The 23,487-nt window shown below is 37.3% G+C and overlaps 1 protein-coding gene and 1 pseudogene across 1 annotated transcript in view; one reads left to right on the forward strand and one right to left on the reverse strand.

The window, feature by feature from the left end:
- Positions 1 to 638: 638 nt before the first annotated feature.
- Positions 639 to 1,109, reverse strand: LOC145067737 (pyrophosphate-energized membrane proton pump 2 pseudogene; annotated as a pseudogene).
- A 476-nt stretch (positions 1,110 to 1,585) lies between these two features.
- The window catches only part of LOC145067739 (uncharacterized), a 60,628-nt gene continuing 38,726 nt past the window's right edge, over positions 1,586 to 23,487 (forward strand). The window contains exon 1 of the mRNA XM_079014804.1: positions 1,586 to 1,764. Within this exon, the coding sequence (XP_078870930.1) occupies positions 1,586 to 1,764 (179 nt within the window). The remainder of the gene's footprint in view (positions 1,765 to 23,487) is intronic.

Genomic DNA, 23,487 nt, shown 5'->3' on the forward strand with positions numbered 1-23,487 from the left:
TTGGTTTCTATCCATGACCTTTGAAATCCCACATATAAATACATACTCCATTGCCCTAAATCACTACTAGTGTATTCTTGTAGTTGGTGGTGTTTTTGTGTGCATGGGAATTCTCTCTCAAGTTTCTCCTTTGTCCATGATGTGTTTTGATTCCACTTGAGGCTTCCACGCTTTTGGGGCTAAGCTCTTTAAGGCCAAATACATCAAGACTTCAAGCTGCATCAAAAGGTATGTTATCCTAACTAGTATTTTATATGGTTTATATCAAATGCATGCTAGTTGTAACTTTAATACCTTGGAAACCATTTGCATGTATAATTAGTGAAAACATAGATCCAAGGTATTTAGGGTTGTATGTGCACCATAGGATGTTGTAGTATACTAAAACCCAACATATCTTTCATTTATCCATTTCCTTCGATCAACTTAAAAATTGAATAAACTGACTGGGTGAAGGAAAACAAAGAAGAAGATGGAAAAAGAAGAGAAATGGACTGCAAATTTAGAGGGGGAAAGAAGAAAATGGACTCATCAAACCAAACATAGGCGGTAGTGAAGCTTGATCTTAGATATTCCCTTCATCAGATGTGCTGAGAACAACCAAAAACAAGCAACAGAACAAAACACAATACATCAGACTACCATATGGTCAAAACATAGGTTGTTGTACTAAGCATCCTCATTGTGGAAACAGTTGTCCCAAACAATCCACCAGTTGGATTCCCAGCCTCATCAACCAACCTTGAAGTATTCCCCAACCAAAAAGCAGAAACCATAGCCACACTAATCACAAGAACAGGAAGAGCAGTAGATTCCAAACCCAAACTAATCCTAACAATAATATTAGTCCCATGACCCGTTGAACTTGAAAGAACTAATCTCCTTACATGCCCATGCTTATAGTCTGTGTAATATTGATTGATCCATACATAAAGATAAGCAGTCATGATTCCAACTAATCCACATAGAGCAGAATTAAACCAAGTAGAAGGAGCTTGTTCTATGTACAACATCCAACGTGGTGTGAAACCGAAAGAGATAACTGTTAAAACTATTGTAATGGAATATCCTTTTTGGAGTATTGTCATGGGATCCTCCCTAACTCCCATTGCTTAAGGATCACGTATGCTACAGATTGAAAAGATCCCCACCGATGAGATTATGAGATCGAATGGATGGATAACCAAAGGGAATAAGATGAATCCGGATCATCTCCCCCTATAAAGCAGAGCAACATAACTGTAAACCCTAACCTTTGAAATAAACATTAAAACCAAATGTTTAAATCAAAGCAATAATAATAGAAAGCAATCAATATCATAAACTATTTCGGATGAGGCCACACCATTTTTGTAAACTTCTTCACAACAATCCACCTCCGATTCTGAAGTCGGCCCTTATAAACAACATTTGAAGATTTTTCGCCACTTTCAAAAACAATAAAATATGAACTAAAGTTATTAGTTACAGCCTTCACATCCAACAGTGAGTACTCAGTTGAAACACACAAAAGAAAACAAACCATCAGTCCAAAACCTCCCAAAAACACTTGACTCTTCTAAACCCGGAACCACAACAGAAAAAGATGGAAAATCGGTTGAAGTGGTTGAGTCGGTCAATGAGAGAACCTGAAGAGAAGACAATGAACAGAAAAAAGAAGACAATTAGAAGCGCAGGTGGACAGAGGCGATGGAGACGAACGATCGAAGAAGTAGTGGTGGGAAATCATCTGAGAGCTACAGATTTATGTGAAGGAAAGAGGCGGTGAGACGTCGGTAGAAAGAAGAAAGCGAAAGGAAGAAATCGAAGAAACCGGCACATATAAACTTATTAACAAAAACGGTGAAGAATAACACTGATCCAAATGTGATTGGGTTACAAAACGGTGAAGAAAGTTGTGAGGAACACATGTCCATAAAGAATTGATAAAATGACATAAATTGCCCCAACACAAAAATCGGCAGCAACACAGCCATAAGAGAAAACATACCAATAAAGAAAGGACATGTTTTGCCCAAAGCCAAGGAAGTTCATTGTTCCTAAGCATGGTACTATATATATATATATATATATATAGAGAGAGAGAGAGAGAGAGAGGTAAGTTCAATTGAGAAAATAAAAAAAGTTGAGAATTGGGGAATCATTCTCAGTCAATTTTGTCGCAAAAGCTTCCAACCTACCGGCGGAAATGAGAAAGAAATACACATGCGTTTTCCAACAAAACTTGTTTCATTAAACTATGTTAATCATTACCTTAATATATACAAAAACATAGTTTTTTTTCGTTTTTATATTTTTAAGGAGCTATTTTTATCAAAAACTAATTTTAAATACATCAAAATTCATAATTTTTTTATTCTCTAAAAATAGACATCCGTATTGATATATTTTTAAGATAAAATAAATTTTTTTTATAGTTTCAGCTCTTGTTATTCATAAATAAATAAATATGCATCAGATTTTTACTACAGTATATTCGTTATTTACTTATAAATAAAAAGTATGATTAATTTTTTTAGAGTTTAAATAGCATTCATATATAAATATAACATGTATAAACTCTTTACAATTTACATCAACTTATAATCAAATATGAATAAAACGTGTATTGGTCTTCTTCACAAGTTATATTCATATATGAAAAACACATTTATCATAATTTTGTTATAGTTCATTTTCTTATTTATATATAAATAAGTAGTTCAAAATTTTAAAACATGTCGTCTATTATAATATATGACGATCATTAATACACATTTAATCATATATAAATATAAAGTGTGATGAAAGATGATGTAAAAAAATATATTTTAGGTAAAAAAAATTATTATGTGTTATATTTATATATAAATAATACTTAAACTGTAAAAAAGTTAAACATATATTTTATTCATAAATAAATAACAAATGTAATGTTTCACTTATGAATAAGGAGAGCTGAAGCTCAGAAAAAATAATTTTTTTATTTTATCTTAAAACTATATCAATATAGATGTATGTTTATAGAGAATAAAAAAATTATGAATTTTAATATATTTAAAATAATTTTTTATAAAAATAGTTTTCTAAAAATAAAAAAAAAACAAAAAAAATATTTTTTTGTATGTTAAGATAATGATCAACATAGTTTAAGGAAACACGTTTGGTTGAAAAACACATGTGTATCCATTATCCATTTCCGTCGGTATGCCTAAGTGTTTTGCGGAAAAACAAATATGTAGCTAAGAATAATTCTCTCATTCTTAGCTTTTTTTCTCAATTGAACTCTCTCTCTCTCTCTCTCTCTCTCTATATATATATATATATATATATATATATATATATATATATATATATATATATATATATATATATAATGGTTATATGGAAAACAAAAAAACCCTAAAAAAATCTTTAAAATCATAAAAATGCATAAAAAAATACCTAGACATCACAAAACTTTTTTTGAATTTCTTTTTGAAAAAATCACACCTTTTAACACAAAATCTCTCTCTCTCTCTCTCTCTCTCTATATATATATATATATATATATATATATATATATATATATATATATATATATATATATATATATATATAGGGTGAGGTTCAATAGAGAACTATAATTAACCAAGGAACCAATCATTTTTTCAACTTTTAAAACTTATTTTTTTTTATCAAAAACAAAAAAATTAAAAATACAGAAATTCATAACTTTTTATCCTTTTTCCAATGATATAAAATTTGAATTTTTTATTTATGTCAAATTCACAATGTGAATCTTCGAAAATTCACAACGTGAATCCGAAAAATATTTTTCATATTCACAATGTTAATATATGAATTTAGATATTTTTAGATTTTTTTTTCGATAAAGAATAAGCTCTAGAAATTGAAAAAAAGATTTGGTTCCTTGAAGAACCCATAATTATGGTTCTCTATTGAACTTTTATATATATATATATATATATATATATATATAGAGAGAGAGAGAGAGAGAGAGAGATAGGTTCAAATGTTTTTGACAACTATTGTGTGCCTGTGTGCACCAATAGGAATTTAGGAATAATTAAATAATTAAAAATTGTAATAAGGGTAATTATGTAACTTTAGCATGCTAACTAAAATAAAATCCCTTAATTCATGGAAATTGCCATAAAAATCTGTTTGACCAACTATTTAACCCTAGCCTTCTATATCATACGTAATATGCCTCCTCCAATTTTGTTATGGACGAATGGACATCGTCTGATCAAAAGAGGTAGTCAAACCTCCTCTTGCTGCAAATCTGTTTCCCCATTCCATTGATTAAGAAGATGTTATTCTCGGTGGCTCCATCTCCAATGGAAGCTAGCTTCAACATCGAGGCAATTTTGGAGTCACAAGAAGCCGGTGTATGTTTCTGCATCATTGTTACAGTTCCTTCGATGATCGGTTCTCTAGAGCTTTTCCAAATCGAGCAAACTTCGTATGCCCTTATTTATCTGGTAACAACTCTTCAATTCTCATTAATTACGGATCGTTAACTTGTGATTCAAATTATCTATTTCTATTGTTCGCTGAATTGGATGGTTCAGTAAGGGAAAACCTAACGTGTCCAAGAAGAACGAGCTATGCACATAAGGTGCTCAACTAAATTCCTGAAAGAAGGACCAGCTTGCTTTCTTAGTGAACTGTTGGTGGAATTGAAAATATTCCGATTTGCACACCAACTGTTTGTTAAAATGTCTCAGTGAACTTCAGTTACTTATTCCAAAAATTTCTTTCTTGCTTAATGAGTCACTTTCAGTTAGAAGGAAGCATAGAAAAAGATGTTAGTTCGTATGGTTCCAGCTCTTGTATCAGGGCCTTATAATGTAAGTAACATTCTTTATTCATGTGTTCAAGTTGATGAGTTTCAATTTCTTTTATGTGGATGCTCTTCTTTCTTTCTATGTATTCTACCAGAATATATTAAGTGATAGATAATTGTAAGTAACATGTTTTTAACAAGTATTAGTTTTTGTTGTATTTGTGATAGGAATGGCTGGAAGAAGGCGTCGAAGACCTTGATATTCTTTTTGAATATGTATAATTATATTAGAATGTAAGAATATGTATGAATTTGTATTTAAGTTTGGATGTATAAGAATATATTAGAGTTGATTCAAAAATTTTGTTTTTCTTCAATAATATTTTATTAGAATAAAATTCTGAAAGAGCATCATTCTAACAAAATAATATTCTATTAGAATAAAATTCTGAAAGAGCATCATTCTAACAAATAATATTCTGACAGAATAAAATCGGTAAAAATTTGAAATTGAATTAATTAAAAAATTTCAGATTTTTTTTAAATTAGGAGAATTAATCATCCCTAAAAATCCGAAAATTCCCTTTTATAAATGTAGTTAATTGTCCAAAATACCCTTTTGCTTAAAATTGTGTGATTATATGATATATGTTACCCCATTGTAATATCATACACCCTCAAATCATGTCCATTGATTAATTTCATCCATTGGTCCAAATTTATGCATTCTCGCACACAATACTTAGTAAAAACAAAATAACCTAAGCCTATATATATATATATATATATATATATATATATATATATATATATATATATATATATATATATATATATATATATATATATATATATATATATATATATATATATATATTAAAAGTGGCTAACATGTTGGTAATAAGGAAACAACTGTCACCAAATATCTTTCCTACCAAGAAGTTTTTGTCATTTTTTTATTTGCTAGCATAAATGAAAATACCATATATTTTAAAAGTTTAAATGCTTATGATTTAATGGAAGTAAAAAAGAGTGAACAAAGTCACGAACATTAATATTTACCTCATCGTTTGTGGTTCTATTTAATAATCTTTCGAAAAAAGAAAATAGAAACATTTATTATACACGAGGATAATGTTTAAAACATAGTTTTGTAATTGGTTTATAGCCTTAATCCGTAAACTTATGTCCAGATTATGAATTAATAATAAGAATATTAAATGGCAAGGAATAACATCAACCAAACCAAATCTCCTACCCCTTAAATCAAAATCAACCTAACATTTGTTGCTAGAATCTGTGACCTCAAGTATCTTGTACTGTGGTAATTGATTTTTCTCTCAATTGGTATAAATGGTATTAACACGTTTTTTTTTAAAATGAATTGTAATGAATTTAAAAGTGTACAGTTAATCAAATGTTCATATTTCATTGTTTTTTTTTAAATGAAAGGTATCGTGAATTACTAGAAATGCCCTTGACACATCTGCTTAATTAAAAATAATGTGAGATGACATTAGATATAATATTAGACATGTGCACCACTAGATATGCTTACGTGCTCGACACAATTATCCATTTACTTAGAGCATTTCGAAGGTAATTTTTTTTAATTATTCTTTTTTAATAAATTATTTAAAGAATGATGACCATCTACCAAAAAAATTTAAGCAAATACTTTTTATTAAATAAATCATTCTCATGAGACTAAAAGATTTATACAAATTTATATGTATTGGGGTAAAAACATTTTTATTTTTTATCAATTTGTTAAAGAAAAATCTAGTCGACAAATAAAATAAGCGCTCGTTAGATATTGCTTCTAATTGGGTCCAATAGAGGATTCGGTCCGAAAAAAAATCAATTAGCATGCTTGATTTCGTTTTAAAATCAAGGACTCGGTCCATGTTGTGGACTCGGTCCAAGAAAAATGGCTGATTCGGTCCTTCACTTTCAAATGATGGACCGAGACAAAAACGTGAGTTGTCTTGTCATTTCTTATTTTGCCCTAAGCTTTGTGACAACCTCCACAGAAAAAAAGGAAGCAACATCGTTCCTCCCAACCCTGATCTGATATGTTGCTCGCCGACTGCTTTCTTCCTCCGACCACTCAACTAGAGATGACGTACATGCTGACCAGGTTAGTTTCCCTTGCCTTTTTCTCATTTGTTCTTATCTCGTCTCCTCTCTATCTCCGCAAAATGATTCTGATTCACAATCGATTTCCAAATCGATTGTTTAGATGCTTGTCTTTGTTTATGGATGGTATCAATTTTTGTTTAAATTTCTGGTATGTTTGTGTTTGTTTCTTGATTTTTGTTTAATCATTATGTGTTTGGTTTTGTTCTTTATTTTTGTTCTTTGCTAATTGTTGGATAACATGTAAAAGTTCCAGCTTGGATTGGTGATAATGAAGAAGAATTTCATTGAATTTTAGGCTATATATGTGTGTTTATGTAGAAAATGTGTGTATATTTGTGTAAAAACAGAATACAAAAACAGAGAATAATAAGTTTTATATGCTATGAATTTCTCAAAAAAATATTTTTTATTTCCACATAAAAACAGATAAATGGTTTGTCTGTGTATATTTTTTTGCATGCTTTGATGATTAACCTTTGGAGAAACAATGATGGTGGAATGTTTTTATAAAAAAATGTTGTTTGAGTGGTTTATTTCCAAACAAAAGTTATAAATCTTTAATTTCTTTACTTTTAATTAGTGTAAGTCTAATGGTTTTATAAAAAAAATGTTGTTTGAGGGTAATATAGTCATTTTGGATAGTCAGTTAGATAGAAAATCAAACAACAAGTTTCAGTAGGAAGTTAACGCAATCAGAACTTCTAAACCAGTCAACTCGAACCCAGTTAGTAACAATCAAACGACCCCTAAGTCTTTATGAAAACTCGAACCCAGTTACACATTGGAGATGTCCTTAGGCGACAAAGAAGAATTTGTGACTTACTCCCTAAAAAGAGGTGGCACCCTCATCTTACGCGTAAACACCATTTCCCATGGCTGGTGAGTATCTAGTTGTGCAAGTCCACTTAACGAACATTACAAAGGAGAGAGAGAGAGAGAGAGAGAGAGAGAGAGAGAGAGAGAGAGAAGAGGGGGTAACGATTAGGAGACTGTTTGACTTGAATAAAAAAAACTTTTATTTTTAAAACAAATCAATTTTTACCTATAAATACAAATCTATTTTACAAATATTTTCACACTATAAATATCATACATTCTTTATCAAAATTCTTTACATTCCACACTAGAAATGATGAACAATTTGTTATCTTCTTCTTTATCATCTTCATTTTCACCTTCTTCCAATGACGATGATACGTTCTTTTGCTCGTTTCTGGAAACGACAATCACTCTGTTAGGTCGAGAAGGTGAAAGTTCAAATGACATCAAGAGGACTATAACTTCAATCAACATGGATCTTAAGGCTACACACACTTCTGGTACGTGATTACTTTGCCGATGATTGTCTATAAAACAATATTCAGTTCAAACTTCGTTTTTGTATCAATAGTTTTATGTATACGTATAGCTAATGATTTGGAATCTAATCACAAATGTTTTCAATTGAGATGAGATGTTATAAGTAGACGAGGTTTTACTACTCTACAAAAGTGTACATCGGAAATTAAGGACATCATCGTCGACGTACAAGATGAGTATTTGAAGATGTTTGAGAGAACCACTCGAGATAGCGTATAGTTCTTTTGTGATTGTGTTGTGGACCTTTACAGTGAACAGTTATATTTGTGGAAGCCTAGGAGAAGTGGTCTTGAACAGTTGTATGTCATTAAGCTAAACATAGTTTCCCAAGAATGTTTGGTGGCATTGATTGTACACATTTGGAGTGCGAAAGTTGACCTAGTTCATGGCGAGGTCTGTTGGATTAGATTTCTAAGCCCATAATTATTATTGGTATGTATTCGACCCGAGAGTAGCATGGTCCATTTGGGTTGCACTTCACCGGAACAATTTATATGGATAGTCTTTTGAGAATAGTATGTTTATGATTTATATTAGTATATTATAAGTTCTCATATATTAATATGGAATCATATTATTTAATTAGTATTGATCAAGAATTAATTTAGTGATCAAAAAGGAACTAATTAAATATGGACTCTTATATATATATATATATATATATATATATATATATATATATATATATATATAGCATGGGCCAAGTTCATTTAGGTTGGGCTAAGCTTTCATGGATAGTACATGGAGTTTTTAACCCATGGATCCTATGGAAATGAAAGGTCATGGGTATTAGGGTTTACATGAATGTAACCCTAATCCTCCATACTATATAAAGAGGTCTTTGGCACATGAAATGGTACTAGTGTGTGAGGATACAAGAGTGGGCTGATTTCTATTGTGCATTCTATTCTCTCAAGTTTTCCAATGTGGTTTTGGTGATTTGTGATTCCACTTGAGGCTTCCACATTATTGGGGCTAAGCTCTTAAAGTTCAAGATTTCAAGCCACATCAAAAAGTATGTTATCTAACTAGGTTTTTGTAGTATAGTTGCTTTATATTATGCTAGTTAGGATAAAAACCTTGGAATATTGAATATTTGCATGTATAATAGAGAAAACATAGACCCAAGGTTTACAAGGTTGCATGTACACCATACGAGTGTTAGAATGCTCAAAATCCATCAGTGGTATCAGAGCCTAGGTTTGTTTTCAATTATACTTGATGCAAATTGCTGAAAAATGCTAAAAAAAATGATTTTATGTTGTTCTGGACAGTGGACTCACCGAGTACAGGCCTAAATTCATCCAACTCGTTGAGTTGGTTCATGCACTCGACGAGTTGGACCCCCAGACAGCATATTTTCGAGTTTTTTGGTTGGAATTGGACTAGGAACATTACCCTAAGCTGTTTTTGAACTTGTAAACCTGTTTTTGATGTGGTAATGATTATTCTAATCCAATTCCAAAGATAATTGTCAATAGATTCATATTTTGTATTAGTTTAATGGTTAAGCTAATTACATGAAAATTGTTTGACTTGAATTGTCTTGTTCATATGAGTTTAATCTAGATCATAGTTTTCTTTAGCATGTTTGTTTGTTTATTAGATGATCTAAATGTCCTTTAATGGATTCCATAACTTGTCCTCAAGTTATGGAAAACCAAAATTTTTTCTTTAAAAGAATTATTAAAGAGTCTTAGGTTATTAACTTGAAGAGTCTTTTCCTATAAATTGTTTTATGACCTCCATAACTTGTCCTCAAGTTATGGATTTTCAAGAGTCTTGCCATTAAAAGCCATATTAAACTCATATGTTATAGAAATGAAAAGTTTTTAAATAGTTTCAAAACTTTCCCTCAAGTTTTGGAATTTCTAAAGTCTCACACACACTTTAATTCTAAACTCTAGTGTTTTAAAGGTTAAAATTCAACCCTTATACTTTATAGTATTATAAGTTAATAATATATATATATATATATATATATATATATATATATATATAAGATCAAGTCAGTCTTACCATTAGTAGGCCTCATTCACGAAGCCGGTCTATAAGGGGGTATAAGGTTGTTGCCTATAAAATGGCAGCTTAATGGGTGTCCACTCTCACCTACCGCTTCCTTGACTAATGGAGGGTCGCTAGCCAAACGGGTAGGACAAGGACTATAATTCTCATTATAAGTATAATGATAAATATAAAGTAAATAAACCTTTTATAAATTCCCAATCTTAGTTACTTTAGGAAAATGTGAATTTGGTGTTAACCCATGAAATTACACTTTGCACCTTGCTTAAGTCGTTGGTGGAGCGCGTATGGTTAACCGGCACACCATGATCTTCTCAAATCTCATGTAAATCATACTTCTCATGAAATTACACTTTGCACCTTGCTTAAGTCGTTAGTGGAGCACGTGTGGTTAACTGGCACACTATTAAGGACTTAAATCAACTAACTTGAATTTCTCCCATTGTAGATGTCTGGTCCAGACAACTATGATCTTCCCAAATCTCATGGAAATCATAATTCTCTTCCTCCACCTCCTCCAATTATTCTCCCTGGCCAACAAGCTCGAAGACTTGAAAAGTTCAAGATCACTCAAGCCCTGCTTTCAATGAAACATAAAGATGGAAGACCTGTGTGCACTCGTGTCTTAGGAATGAAGTCACATATTGATAGGTTGAGAATGTTGGGTGTCGTCGTCCCAAGGAAGTTGGCTATTGATTGGGTTCTTCAGTCACTTCCTGAGTCGTATAGTGAGTTCATTAAGAACTACTATGTGACAGATCACGACATGACCCTAATAGATCTATCTTAATTGGTTGTTGTTGCTGAATCAGAAATGATTTCACGCAATGGTTAAGCAAATATGGGTGGAAGGTCTATTTCTCAAACTTCCATGGACATTGACAATGGTAACATTGGAAGTCTAGAAACCTTTCTCTTCCCAATGGAAAGGGATCGGCCTTGGTCAACCCGGTTGACCAAAAGGTAATAAGGAAAGGCTAAGTTTGTAATAGCCTCGTGCACCATTCCCAAAGAGTCTATATGTTTTCACTGTCAAGAGAAAGGGCATTGGTTGCAAAGTTGCCCTGGCTACCTAAAATATTTAGGAGAAGGAAGAATCAAAAAGTTTGACTCTGTTTCAGTTAAGTCCACTATCTAACTCTGTTTGTAACAACCGTTTATTTATTAAATAAATAAATTAAATAATGAACGATTAGTAGCCCAAAAATAAATAATTATATGGCAAGGTGTTGGTTTCCAGGAACCAAAGGCTACAACGTTAGAAGGCAAGGACTAAAAATATTAGCATGGTTGAAGTTTGAGCATTGGACCTTAATTGAAAAGAAATTGTCAAACAAGGGGTGGTTTTGTAAATTCTGGATGAGTTTTGTATATATTTTTGAAGGTAAGGACTAAATGGTAACTTATGGACCGATTGTGAAAGAATATTGGATGCTAGGGGGCTGCTTTGTAAAATATGGTCCAATATTGAAAGGAAATTGGATGGGAGGGACCTATCCTGCCATCATGACAAAATGTTTGTGGGTAACGGGCATATATATGCATTATGAAACCCTAGTCCCAAGGGAGAGTGCAGTCGCCATCGTCGGAGTTCTTCAGCCTACACCCTCTCATTGACACCTCCATCCAACCGCCCCCTCTCCTCCGATCTCCGGTGTCATTTCCCTTTGTCGTTCAAGTCGCAACCATCCCCGGTGAGGTCATCGCTGGAGACCGCCAAGCGACCACCTGACTTCATTCAGTTCCAACCGACTGAAACTCCATCTGATCATCGTCATCAGCCGATGACCGAGCCGCCGTGCAGCACTGTCGCTATTACTTTCCGATGGCGATAAAAGCCACAGCGGGTGTCCGTCCCGCTGTTGCTGCTGCTGTACTCGGTGGGTTTCGCACCACGATCGCTTTTCTTCACTTCTCTTCTGATGGGTCCAACACCGCTACCGTTTAGAAGACCGCTACATCTCGCTGATACCCTCCATTAGCCACCTGCCACCGTGAATGGTGGCTGAGTTTGTGGTCTCGCAAAGTTGTGTTCGTGTTAGGGTGTTGTGGGCGTGTGTTACGATGGATAAGATTGCAGGAGAGTCTTTTGGCCGAAGATATGAAGAAATCCCTACTGCACCGCCATGGGCCACCAGGAGGGTGGCTGGGGTACACTTCGCAGATTAGAAGCAAGTATGGATGGATGTGTTTCTGTTTTCTTTGGTGTGTTGTGTGTAAAGTGTAGATCGGACGGAAAACTGAAAACCACCACCACCGCCGGCCACCTCAAGGTGGTTTTGTGTGTAGGTTTAGCTTAGTTAGTGTGTGTGTTGCTTTGGTATTTTCGTTGTAATTGTAACTCAAAAGCGAAATAATGGAAAGAAATTGGAAACCACTACCCTAGGGTGGTGGTTGCCGCCTCCTGTTGCCACCGACCGCCGTGTCGGGTGGCGGTTCGCTTTGCTTCTTGTGATAGATTTGTTTAGGGTGCCAGAAACCCTAATGGGCTCAAAGGAGCTCTAATGGGCCCAATGAAGCTTAATGGACTCTAATGGACCCAATAAAACCCATATGGGCTTAATAAGATTTTAGTGGGCTTATTAGGCCCAATAAAGCCCTAATTGTCATAAAAGGCCAACAAATTGATAAATGGGCTAATATTTGGATTGGAACACCCTAATGCCAATGAAAACCTAATTTTAAGAATTAACCGGGTCACACACACAAGAATTATTTAATAACTTGAGATATTAAATAATAATCATTCGCAAAGATTAATCTAAGCAATATTGGATTTAATGGATTAAGTCCTTAATGGATTAAGTCTTTAATGGGTTAAGTAGGAAAATTAACCCTAATCATCATTTTATGTGAAACCCTAATTTCACTTGGGTTTATTGTTGGGCCTTTCTTTTGGGCCTTGATGATTGGATTATTAATGGGTCATCCAAGAATAACCATATGGACTAAAATAATTTAATGGGCATAGGGTAAGGCCCATGTAAGGGGTTGGGCCCAATTTGGAAAATTGGGCCATAGTTGGGCCTTAATGATTATATGATGTTGGGCCTTAGAATAAGACCATGTATAGGCCTGGGCCCAATTTGGAAAATTGGGCCATATGTTGGGCTTTGATTTCCTAGTGGACTTTGGGCCTAAGGATTGGGCCTTGGGCTTGCATAAAGCCAACCTTGGGGTAATGTAGTAATTATCCAAGTGAGTATTTATGATTATGTGTTGGGACCCAATTATTAATTGGGTGTTATTTTGGTGTCGACAGTTCGGGAATCTGTCATCTAGCAGTTGGGGTGAAGTCTGCGGGACTTCAGCAATGTGGGGTTATGTCTACGGGACTTCAACGGTGTGAGGTGAGTTACCTTCCAGTAGTGGTGGGTCTACGGCCACAATGTCGGCCCACCAGTAGGAGTTGTATGTTAGATGATTGTCTTTGTGATATTCATCTAGGTTTGCTACTACTTGATATGTTTATGTGCTAGTATGTTATGATGTTATGTGATAGTGGTAGTAGGTGTGAAATAGTCCACGGTTACCGGTCGATAGGACCGAAGGGGTAGTCTAGTACCCAGCCATGCTAGCCAGATTATGATATATGTGATATGATATTATGTGGTAGTAGTAGGGGTGAAATAGTCCCCGGTTACCGGTCGATAGGACCGAAGGGGTAGGCCAGCACCCAGATATGCTAGCCAGTATGTGATTCATGTTTATGTGCTAGGGTTTTATGTGGTAGTGGTAGGGGTGAAATAGTCCCCAGTATCCGGTCCAGAGGACCGAAGGGGAGACCAGCACCCAGATATGCTAGTCAGTATCCGGTCGAGAGGACCGAAGGGGAGGCCAGCACCCAGATATGCTAGCCAGTATCCGGTCGAGAGGGCTGAAGGGGAGGCCAACACCAGATATGCTAGCCAGTATCCGGTCGAGAGGACCGAAGGGATAGGTCGGGCACCCAGATATGCCTGACAATATATGTATGTTATGTGATTATGGTATGTGGTATGATGGGGGAACTCACTAAGCTTCGTGCTTACGGTTTTCAGTTTTGGTTTCAGGTACTTCGTATTTAAAGGAAAGGAGTCGGCTTGATCGCAGCGCATCACACTATGGTTTTCCGCACATGAGATCTTTGGGATTACACTCTGATATTGTTTTATGATAACATCTTTGATTATTTCTACTTTGGTTTTGACATGACATGATATTACAGATGTTTTATTACACTGTTGGTTTTATAATGACGTACTTAAAAATGAAATTTTTGGCCTGTATTTTGCGATGTTACACTGTTAAGTTCCTAATTGATGATTCTTAATGCAAAATGTGACTCAGATACATTTTGATGTATGGCAGGATCAAGCAAAGGGAAGGAAGCTTAAAAGAGGAGTATGTTGAATCTGATCGCGAAGATGGATTTCCATCGCATGGTTCGAAAATCGGGTTTTTGAGTTGCTGCTTAGGAGTTATGATAGATTGCTAGGAAATATGTAATAGCATAGTTTTCATTTAAAGTCGCATTGTAAGGAAAAAGCTTTTCCAGATTTTATAAATAAATAAAATTTTGATTTTGTTTTATTTTATATCTCCTTGCAATGGCATTTATGGAAAATTGATGTTTGTATGTTTCTAGCAATAATGGAAATATGAATTTGATTCTTTCATTTGTGGTAATGCCTAAATTTACCAAATAAGGAAAGATTCTCATCACCCAAGGTTCAATTTGACTGAAACTTGGAATCATGCAAGTTGTATAGTATGATGAATGACAATTTTCATCTTTGGAAAATTAAGACTAATTCCTTGTTTACATGTATATGTGAGTCAAGTGAAGGACTAAGGGATCAAGTACACATTCTTGTGCACTGGTCAAGTCCACCACAAATGATCGATAAGAGTATTCGTCATGATTTACTAAAGTTTAGTAAATATGATTATACTTACAAGTTTAAGTATAATTCTGACGCATTGGAAAAGTTTCGATGTAAGGCAGAACGAATGAGAAGAATCAAATTTAGCAGAAAGATAAAGGTTTCTCAAATCTGAAAGGATGGGAGAGTACTTTAGTATTGTGTTTTATGATCATCTTAATGATTGTGAGACCATATCACAATTCATCCTCTAAGGACATCTTAGTGCATTCTTACGGCTAAGAAGAGGAGTCATGAATTGTTGAAATGGTTAAATAAAAAAAAAAGATGAGTCATACTTCGTTCCAATACAAGTCATAGATTCATACTCCAAGATTGTAATTTGAGTGACACATCTTAAAGAAGGTTTATTAACACTTGTCAAGTATGAGAGTAAATGTGTTCTACTTTTGTACATTTGAAATTGGTAAGTTGTGATGTTTTGGATAAAACAAAGACCAAATAAGGCCAATTGTGTGAAGTGTTTGTCTTCATAAGAATCTGCACTATCTCTTGAATATTTGTTTGTCAAGGAATGGTTCTTGGCAAGAGAGTCTTATATGTCAAGAGGACAATGGGAGTCTAAAAGATCCTGAAAGAGTTTCAAGATCTAATCAAGAATAAAACTTGTAGTTTATCACTAGCACACGACTTGAGGTTTATAACCTATAGTGTTGACATATTCCTATTTCTATGCCCATTCCAGTTAAAGTTGGATTTACATATGAGTTCTGAGAGTTCTCAATTGGTTGCATAACAACTTGGAAGAAATGGCAGGCCCTTGTACTGCTAGGTGGCAAGAAGTTAAGACTGCACAAGTTCAATTTGGATTTGTCACTAACCTTGTCATGTGATTATGGTTTTGACAAATTCACATGGATAGGAACACATACACCATAAAATCTAAGTGTCATAAGGTTTCTCTCCAATTCATGAAAATGATGGTGAGGAAACGCTTTCACTAAGTGGTTTAAAATAGATAGAAATTGTGATATTTGCATTCTAAAAGTCGTTAGTTGAGCGTGTGTGGGTAACCAGCACACTAATATGGACTTGTGAGAAATGGAAAAGATCTAAACAATTGAGACTATGATTACAGCATCCCTTTTCAAAGTTCTAAAATTGTTTAGAAACACATGTGTGCTATCTAAGGGAAGGTGTATGATTTTGATAAAGTTTTATCAAAGCATCTTGAAGTCCAGCTGATTTTTGAGTACACGTCAAAGCTAGTGGGAGTAAAAGTGTTATGCTGATAAGTGTTGCAAGTTAGCAATATTAATTATAGAAAACCAAAAGTTTCAATTGGGAAAAGTTGTTTTGCTATAATTAAGGGAGAGGAAATTATACTTCATTTCAATTCTAAAAAGCTTAGATTGAGATTTTAATCATCTTTAGTCAAGGATATATATATATATATATATATATATATATATATATATATATATATGAATTTTACGTTGGAGTGGCTCAACTTAAGGAAATTCTCTCTCTCTCTCTCTCTCTCTCTTTCTCTCTCTCTCTCTCTATATATATATATATATATATATATATATATATATATATATATTGCGTTCTCAAAATTCGATTATGATTATGACATCCCTCTTCATAGTCAAATTATGAAAACATGGCAAATTAAAAAATATTGTAGCAAAAGACTGATCAAGGATCATGTCTTTATGTGAGACATCATGAATCGTGTCCCATAAGCTTCGGGTATAGGATCGATTACATGTGCTATAATATTTATCCTTTCTAAATTTTCCAAATGTCTGGGAGCATTCAGAGAGGAAAAGGTCTAGAATTGGATATGACTAAAATTGATTAAGAAATTTTCAAGGACAATCTAAGGTTTACTAAAGATTAGTTTCTCAGGGACAGTTGGAAGTATGGTGTAAATTTTAGAAAAGGACCATATTGACATATTCTGAAAGGAGGCAACTTTTATTCAGAAGTGATAGTCAGAATGGGAATATGGAAATGTTTCATAGGTGGAAGTTATTCATTAAATCTGTGTAAGATTAGAAAATTTAATGCAAGAAGGATGTTCAAAGCAATGTACTTTGAATTTGATACTTCGTTTCCATGGAATGATCTCCATTGGAATACTTTGTAATGTCTGTTCCCAAGTCTTTGTGACTTTGTGCATAGTCATTACGAGCAGATCAATGCATATAAGTTTAGAATCTAACAGATTTCGGTAAATGGAAGGGATTTAGAATTCTTGCATTTACGATAAGGATTTGGGATTGTGAAATGAGAATCATTGGAATTATGTTCAATTATTCTATTCCACAAAGTAAGTATCATAGACAAACATAGTGTGCATAGATGGTGTACGGCGTAACTATTGTTTGGACAAACATAGTGTGCATGCTTGGAGCATGGCATGACTATTGTTTCAGATTCGAGTATAAAGTTGATTATTCAAAAAATTATACAATGAATAATGAGTAATCGATATGGTGTTTTAAATAAAATGTGTTTTATTTATTCTCAAAGGTGCTTGGGGCCATATAGGATTAGTATTATTCTTGTGTTTCACTTTTCATGTTTTGACTTCCTGAATAACTAAGTTATTCAAACTCTCCACAGTCAGTCATATGTTGGATGTAGATATTAATCAAAACTGTCATGAAGTCGGCTTGTAGATGTCTAAGCTATTGGACCTAGTAAGAGTTACTACAACATTCATGAGTGCTCCTGGAATGAGATTTGAGTATTGGATTGTAACACCGTAAATTTCAAAACAATTTTTCGCATTTTATAAAAACATAATTCATTCATTACTCATAAAAACATCATTGTTTAAAACTCAATTCATAACATATATCAATCCCAAGATCTCATAACATAAAAATCCCTTATGTGTACTGATCAGGTCAGCGCCTTCCCGCGATCCTCGCTAGTACCTGAAACACATAACACATAACACTATAAGCATGAAGCTTAGTGAGTTCCCCAAAATACCATATATAACACGTATTAGCCACTCGAGGCTATAACTCTGTGGGTCCGTGCACCCAAACTCTGTGAACCCTCAGGTTCTATCCATGTGAACCTTCAGGTTCTAACTCTGTAAACATGCACAGCATAAATCACATAGAATAATGCAGTGCAACACGTAACACATATATAGCATACAAACACTGTATCACATAACTCTGATTACCTACTCAAGGTAAAGTATAGTGAGAAGACTCACCTCAGACTCTCGTAAATCCCTAACTCGGTAGAAGTATTGCCTAGCCTCCGCTTATTCACACAAAGTAAATATCCTCATAAATATAACACTCGAGGCTAGACTCGACCCTCTATTGTCTCCCTCAGAAGGGTAAAAGTCTATTTTACCCCCCTCTTGACTCAAGGACTCCATTGTTGACCAAACCCTAAAAGTCAACAAAAGTCAACGGTTAACTTTGACCCAACTCGCCGAGTGCACTCCGGTGACTCGGAGAGTACACACATGACTCTTAACTCTTTGTCCTGCTTGGCACGTCGAGTCCCTCCCTAAACTCGACGAGTCACATCAGGCATGAATCGCGGGGCCACCCCGACTCAACTCGACGAGTTTCAAGAACAACTCGGCGAGTACAGCCTTGAACTTCAGTCCTCTAATCCCCTTCTGACTCACTGAGTCATCCCCCAACTCAGTAGTCCACTCACTGAAGGATTAATGGGCAACCTTCATACTAATTGCCGAGTCTGTTCTTGGGACTCGGCGAGTTCATGCCATGCACACTCTCAAAACAACTTCTTAGGTCAGATCCGTCCCATACAATCATAGATCTGGCCTCCCCAAGCATGATAATCACGTAAAGTTTGGACCTTGACACACATATAACATAGAAATGGTCCAAAATGGTGATTTAGCCCCAAAAATGACATTATAAGTTCATGACTTCCAAAATGGCTCATAAAGCTCCAAGGGTTAAGGTCTCTGGACCTCTTTGAGTCCAGATCCAAAGCACATACTCAAAAAAGGGGACTAAATACTCTACATACTCTTATTCTAAAGGGTTAAAAACCCTAACTCTATGAATCAACACCCAATACTGGAGAAGGTACGAAGGAATACCTTAATATGAAGCCTTTGATCTCTGAAGACACTAGATTTGCACTTCCTTCAGCCTTATTTTGCCTTGGACACCTTCTCCTTCAAATCTCACCAACAATGATCAACAAAGGGAATCTCTTCTCCTCACAAGCGATCTAGGACTCTCTCTGGAGTGTGGTAGCCACAATGGACGGCCATAAGGGCCTTTAAATAGGTCCCAAGCCCTAGAAATTAGGGCTTCACTAAACAGCGTGGACTCGTCAAGTCCACGGATGGACTCGCCGAGTCCAGACATGAACTAGAATGAACATCCGCGTCCCTACTCGGCGACTCTTTGCGCCAACTCGCCGAGTTCCTCCACAAACTCCAAAAATTAAATGAATAAATAATATACCTAGGAATCCGGATGTTACAATTCTCCCCCACTAGAGTCAGACTTTGCCCTCGAAGTCTCACTCTGAAAACAACTCCGGATGTTGCTCACGCATCTCATGCTCCGGCTCCCAAGTCAACTATGACCCTTTCCGATGCTGCCACTGGACCTGCACCAGAGGCACTTCCTTGTTCCTCAGAACCTTGATCTTTCGATCCAGAATCGGCACCAGCTTCTCAATGTAGTTCAGGCCCACATCCACCTGAATATCCTCTAATGACACCACCGCCGACTCGTCGTCTATACACTTTCTCAGCTGCGACACATGGAAGGTATCATGAATCTGGTCAAACTCCACGGGTAACTCCAAACAATACGCTACCCTGCCCACCCTCGCGATCACTCTAAATGGCCCAATATACCGGGGCCCCAGCTTGCCCCTCTTCCTGAATCGGATCACTCCTTTCCAAGGAGACACCTTCAGAAGCACGAAGTCACTAACCTGAAACTCGAGCTCGAATCGTTGCCTATCCGCATAACTCTTCTGGCGACTCTGAGCGGTCAGCAATCTCTATCGGACCTGCTAAATCTGTTTAGTCGTCTGAAGCACGATCTCTGTGCTTCCCATCACTCGTTGCCCCACCTCTCCCCAACAAATGGGAGTCCGACACCTCCTCCCATACAACAGCTCAAAGGGCGGCATACCAATGCTCGAATGATGGTTGTTGTTGTAGGAGAACTCCGCTAAGGGAAAATACGTGTCCCAACTTCCACCAAAATCCAACACACATGCTCGGAGCATGTCCTCGAGCGTCTGAATCGTCCGCTCGCTCTGACCGTCAGTCTGTGGGTGGTATGCGGTACTAAAATGCAGCCTCGTACCCAACTCCTCATGGAATTTCTTCCAAAATCTGGAAGTGAAACGCACATCTCGATCTGACACAATCGAGATCGGCACCCCATGTCACGATACCACCTCTCTCACATATATCTCTGCTAACTTCTCCGCGGAAGAACTCTCACTAATGGCGAGAAAGTGAGCGCTCTTTGTCAAGCGGTCTACTATCACCCAAATCGCATCGACACCCCTCGTCGTTCTTGGCAATTTGGTGATAAAACCCATGGATATCTGCTCCCATTTCCACTCTGGGACTTCCAGTGGCTGCAACTTACCATGCGGTCTCTGGTGTTCGGCTTTAACCCTACGACAGGTTAGGCACCTCTCAACAAACCACGCCACATCTCTCTTCATATAGGGCCACCAATACTCCCTTTTAAGATCCAGAAACATCTTAGTGGCCCTGGGATGGATCGAGAATCTCGATTTATGTGCCTCCTCCATCAAGATGGTACGCGTTCCTCCAACAACGGTACCCAAATCCGACCCTGGAAGGTCATAAGCCCTCTGCTATCGGTCACGAACTCTGACACCTGACCGATAACTCGCTCTCTTTTACGGTTCTCCGGTCTCACTGCCTCAGCCTGGGCCCCTCTGATGGTGTCCAACACCGGAGTCATCACCGTCAATCTCATACAGATATCCCGAATCAGGGTGTTCTCTGCCCTACGACTCAGGGCGTCGGCTACCACATTAGCCTTGCCCGGGTGGTACAGGATCTCACAATCATAATCCTTTACTACATCCAACCATCTCCTCTGACGCATGTTCAGGTTTGGTTGATCCATCAAATACTTCAAACTCTTGTGGTCCGTGTATATCGTACATCGAACCCCATACAGATAATGGCGCCAAATCTTGAGGGAGAACACCACAGCCCCCAACTCTAGATCGTGGGTGGGATACCTTGCCTCATGGGGCTTCAGCTGCCTTGATGCGTACGCGATTACATGCCCCCTCTGCATGAACACCGCGCCCAACCCAGATATCGATGCGTCACAATACACCATGAAGTCCTCCATTCCCTCTGGAAGATCCAACACCGGGGCTTCGCACAATCTCTGGCGAAGAGTCTCAAATGAGGCCTGCTGCTCTGGGCCCCAGCTGAACACCACACCCTTCCGGGTCAACCTGGTGAGAGGAACAACAATCTTGGAGAAATCCCTGATGAACCTCCGATAATAGTCGGCCAACCCTAGAAAACTCCTGATCTCAGAAGGAGATCTCGGCACCTCCTAACTCATCACCGCCTCGATCTTGGCCGGATCGACCAAAATCCCCTTTTGGTTAACGAGGTGACCAAGGAACTACACCTCCCGTAATCAAAAATCGCACTTGGAGAATTTGGCGTAAAGCCTCTCCGATCTCAGCATACTGAGGATTTCTGGAAAATGCTCCTCATGCTGCTCCCTGGATCTCGAATACTCCAAAATGACGTCAATGAACACAATCACTGATTGATCCAGCATCGGTCTACATACCTTGTTCATGAGATCCATGAACACTGCAGGCGCATTGGTGAGCCCGAATGGCATTACCACGAACTCGTAATGCCCATAACGAGTCCTGAATGCGGTCTTCTAGATATCCTCCTCGCGCACCCTCATCTGATGATATCCAGATCTCAGATCAATCTTGGAAAACCAAGACGCTCCCTGCAGCTGATCGAACAAATCGTCGATCCTCGGCAAAGGATAACTGTTCTTGACCGTTAACTTGTTCAGCTCTCGATAATCTATGCACATTCGGTGCGAACCATCCTTTTTCTTCACGAAAAGGATTGGTGCTCCCCACGGCGAGCTGCTCGGCCGTATAAACCCCTTCCCCAGCAGCTCCTGAAGCTACGAGGATAACTCCTGCATCTCTGGAGGTGCAAGGCGATAGGGCACCTTGGAAATAGGTGTTGCCCCTGGAATCAAATCAATGCGAAACTCAACCTGCCTCTCGGGAGGCACACCCGGTAACTCCTCGGGAAAGACATCCGGGAATTCACGCACTATCGGAACCTACTCAACTGTACTCGGTCTCTGAACCAACTCTCGTATCCATCACATACACTACAAAACCACTACAACTCTGTTGTAGACTCTGCCTCGCTCTAGCAGCCGAACAAAAAGCTAAATCGGGACGGGTACCCTCGCCGTACACCGTAAGAACTCCCCCACTTGGGTCTCGTATAGTCACCAGCTGCCACTCGCAATCGATAACTGCTCCAAACCTGCTCAACCAATCCATGCCTACGATGACACAGACGTCCCCCATCGCAACCGGGACCAAATCAATAGGAAACTCTACACCAAAAATCTCGAGTACACATCCTCGAATCACCTCTGTGGCATACACTGCTCTCTCGTCGGCGATGGAGACTCTCAGAGGTCGACTTAACGCCTCTCGACTAATACTGATGTGCTAACTAAAAGCCAACGATATAAAAGATCGACTCGCACCCAAGTCAAATAACACCAAAGTAGGTACAGAACTCACAAGAAAAGTACCTACGCATATCATAATATAAGCACAAAATCTCAAACATTAAAATAAATACATGAAAGAATGCATACCAGCCACGACATCGGGCGCTGTGCGGACCTCTTCCGCAGTCAACTGGAAGGCTCTCCCCCGAGCCTTCGGTATCTCGGTCTTCACCGGCCGACTATCAGAAGCTCTAACAGCAGTAGGGGCAGACCCCTGAGAAGCTCCCTGTGCTGACCCTCGCAGTAGCGGACACTCGGCCTTCCGGTGTCCGGTCTGATTGCAGTGAAAACACACTACAAACCCCTTGGGGCAGTCCTTGGCCATATTCCCCTCCTTGCCACACTTGTAGCAAGATCCAGCTCTACAAACTCCATCATGACCCTTGTCGCGCTTTCCACAAGTGCAGCCCTTCTGGCTCCCTACTCTGGAATCAGCGGGCTTGGCCCGCTTGGCTGCTGGCTAGGACTGTGCCGGTCGCCGATC

Source organism: Lactuca serriola, chromosome 8, assembly GCF_051521515.1.
Source record: "Lactuca serriola cultivar US96UC23 chromosome 8, Lser_US96UC23_V15, whole genome shotgun sequence".
Classification (NCBI taxonomy): domain Eukaryota; kingdom Viridiplantae; phylum Streptophyta; class Magnoliopsida; order Asterales; family Asteraceae; genus Lactuca; species Lactuca serriola.